This window comes from Sphaeramia orbicularis, chromosome 8 (genome assembly GCF_902148855.1).
Source record: "Sphaeramia orbicularis chromosome 8, fSphaOr1.1, whole genome shotgun sequence".
NCBI lineage: Eukaryota > Metazoa > Chordata > Actinopteri > Kurtiformes > Apogonidae > Sphaeramia > Sphaeramia orbicularis.
Window position 1 is genome coordinate 36300046 of NC_043964.1, and position 2066 is coordinate 36302111.

At 42.3% G+C, this 2066-nt stretch overlaps 1 protein-coding gene across 1 annotated transcript; it reads left to right on the forward strand.

The window, feature by feature from the left end:
* The first annotated feature begins 501 nt into the window (after positions 1-501).
* On the forward strand, positions 502-1804 carry LOC115424966 (ras-related protein Rap-1b-like). The gene has a single exon (XM_030142394.1). The coding sequence runs from the start codon at positions 629-631 to the stop codon at positions 1247-1249; it is 621 nt and encodes a 206-aa protein (XP_029998254.1). The 5' UTR covers positions 502-628; the 3' UTR covers positions 1250-1804.
* The last annotated feature ends 262 nt before the right edge of the window (positions 1805-2066 follow it).

Sequence of the window (2066 nt, forward strand, 5' to 3'; positions counted from 1 at the left end):
TGAAATAAATCTTTACAGACCTCTCGGTCTTGCCAATTATGCCTGGAGATATTATCAATGCTCTAATTGTAATTGACTTATATTAAAGATCTGTTTCTCAGATTTTTTTCTTTTTTTTTTTTTTTGCTGAGGGATTTCCGTCATTTAAAAAAAAATCCAAAAGCTCTTTATGCGTATGGATTTCTTCTTTATTGTAATTCCTTGAACGATCTCAGAGTCAATAATGAATTGTTATTTCATCCCCACCTTTCATCACGAGTAATACAATGTGAGATCAGGTACAGATTTATGAATTAAGTCATCTTCGAACAGCTCTGTTGCATTATATTCATGTCATCCTCAGCATTTTTTTCTCTTTTTTCCTTGGGTGGCTCTCATTGGCTGCTTTATGTTCAGACTTGAGAGACCGGCTGCTCTCTTCTGACTGGTTAAAAGCAGAAGTGGGTGTGGCCTGTGTGGTTATAAATACAGAGTGCAGCCTTAGAGTTACACACACATACATGCGTCTCCTTTCTGACACAACCGGCTTCAACTCTATCACTGCCATCACAACACTTTCTGGAGTCACTAAGTGCTTCAAGTAACTTTACATTTCAGACATTTTAGCCAAAAGGACAGAACTTTCGACATGTCTTTCGAGGTGAAGGAGAAGACAGAGGTGCGTCTGGTGTTTTTGGGAGCAGCTGGAGTGGGAAAGACAGCTCTCATCCAACGCTTCCTCAAAGACACATTCGAACCCAAGCATCGGCGTACAGTGGAAGAGCTCCACAGGAAGGACTACGAGGTGGGGGGGATGAAAGTCACCGTCAACATCATGGACACCAGCGGCAGCTACTCCTTTCCGGCCATGCGTAAGCTCTCCATCGAGAAGAGCGATGCCTTCGCCCTGGTCTACGCCGTGGACGACCCCGCGTCCCTGGAGGCCGTCAAGAGTCTACGAGACGAGATCCTGGAGGTCAAAGAGGACAAGTACACCCCCATTGTGGTGATAGGCAACAAGATTGACAATGAACGCCAGGTGTCCAGTGAGGAGGTGCTGTCCACGGTGGAGCTGGACTGGAACCACAGCTTCCTGGAGTCCTCGGCCAAAGACAACGTCAACGTACTAGAGGCGTTCAAGGAGCTGCTCCAACAGGCCAACGTGCCCAGTTCACTGAGTCCAGCACTGTGCAGGAGACGGGAAACCTTCCCAAAGGAGAGCAGCAAAAGACCCCCCATGAACAAGACCAACAGCTGTCGCATCTCGTAATGATAGAAAACTGTTCAAAGAGACTGAAGGGGACAAAACCCACCCAGAGACACTATCGAATGTTGTAAAACTCCACTGAATCACTGAGTTGGCGCCACTTTCCTCATCAGATTGTGGAGACATTGAGATCCTCTGACAAGGACAGGAGTATAGGGTTGAAAACTGAAACCAAGAAAAGACAGAAACTCCTTATGTTGAATGTGAAATTTTAAAATATGTATATAATGATGATGCAGAAGCAGCACTATGTATTATACGCTCAGTCTCCACTCAGATCTGTGCATACGTGATAGGATTTTGTGTTGCTGGTAATGAAAAAGTGCAATAACTGTGAAGTCATGAATGTTTATGCAATGTCTTTTTGTCTTTTTTGCCTGTATTATAGTTTAAAAATCCAGTCAAACCAGTGAGAAAACATATTGTTGTATTGTAATTCCTTGCAGCTTTGAAACACTGCTTTGCAATCGCTCGTTTGGCTTTGAAACATTCTAAATGATGCATTTACAGTGTCATTTCTCAATTTGTTTGGGGTAATAAATTATTTTTATAAATGGAGTAAGTTATCGTCTTTTAGTGCTATTGCTTTCATACACTCATGCAGTCTATTTGTGCACATACGAGATGATTTCACACCACAGAACAGACATAAATGAGGCTTAAAGAGATAGAATCGATAGAAAAGGACGCAGATATTTATCGTTTGTCTCAATACTAATCATAATAACACCAAAAGTCATTGTAGGCTAAGGTGGAAAACAGCACATCATATCTGTCTGAGCTCAATCAGCCAAAAATTGAAGCTAAGAAATAGTTTTAA

What these genes read in the sequence shown, in the direction of transcription:
- LOC115424966 (XM_030142394.1), top strand. Translation starts at nt 629, where the DNA reads ATGTCTTTCGAGGTGAAGGAGAAGACAGAGGTGCGTCTGGTGTTTTTG.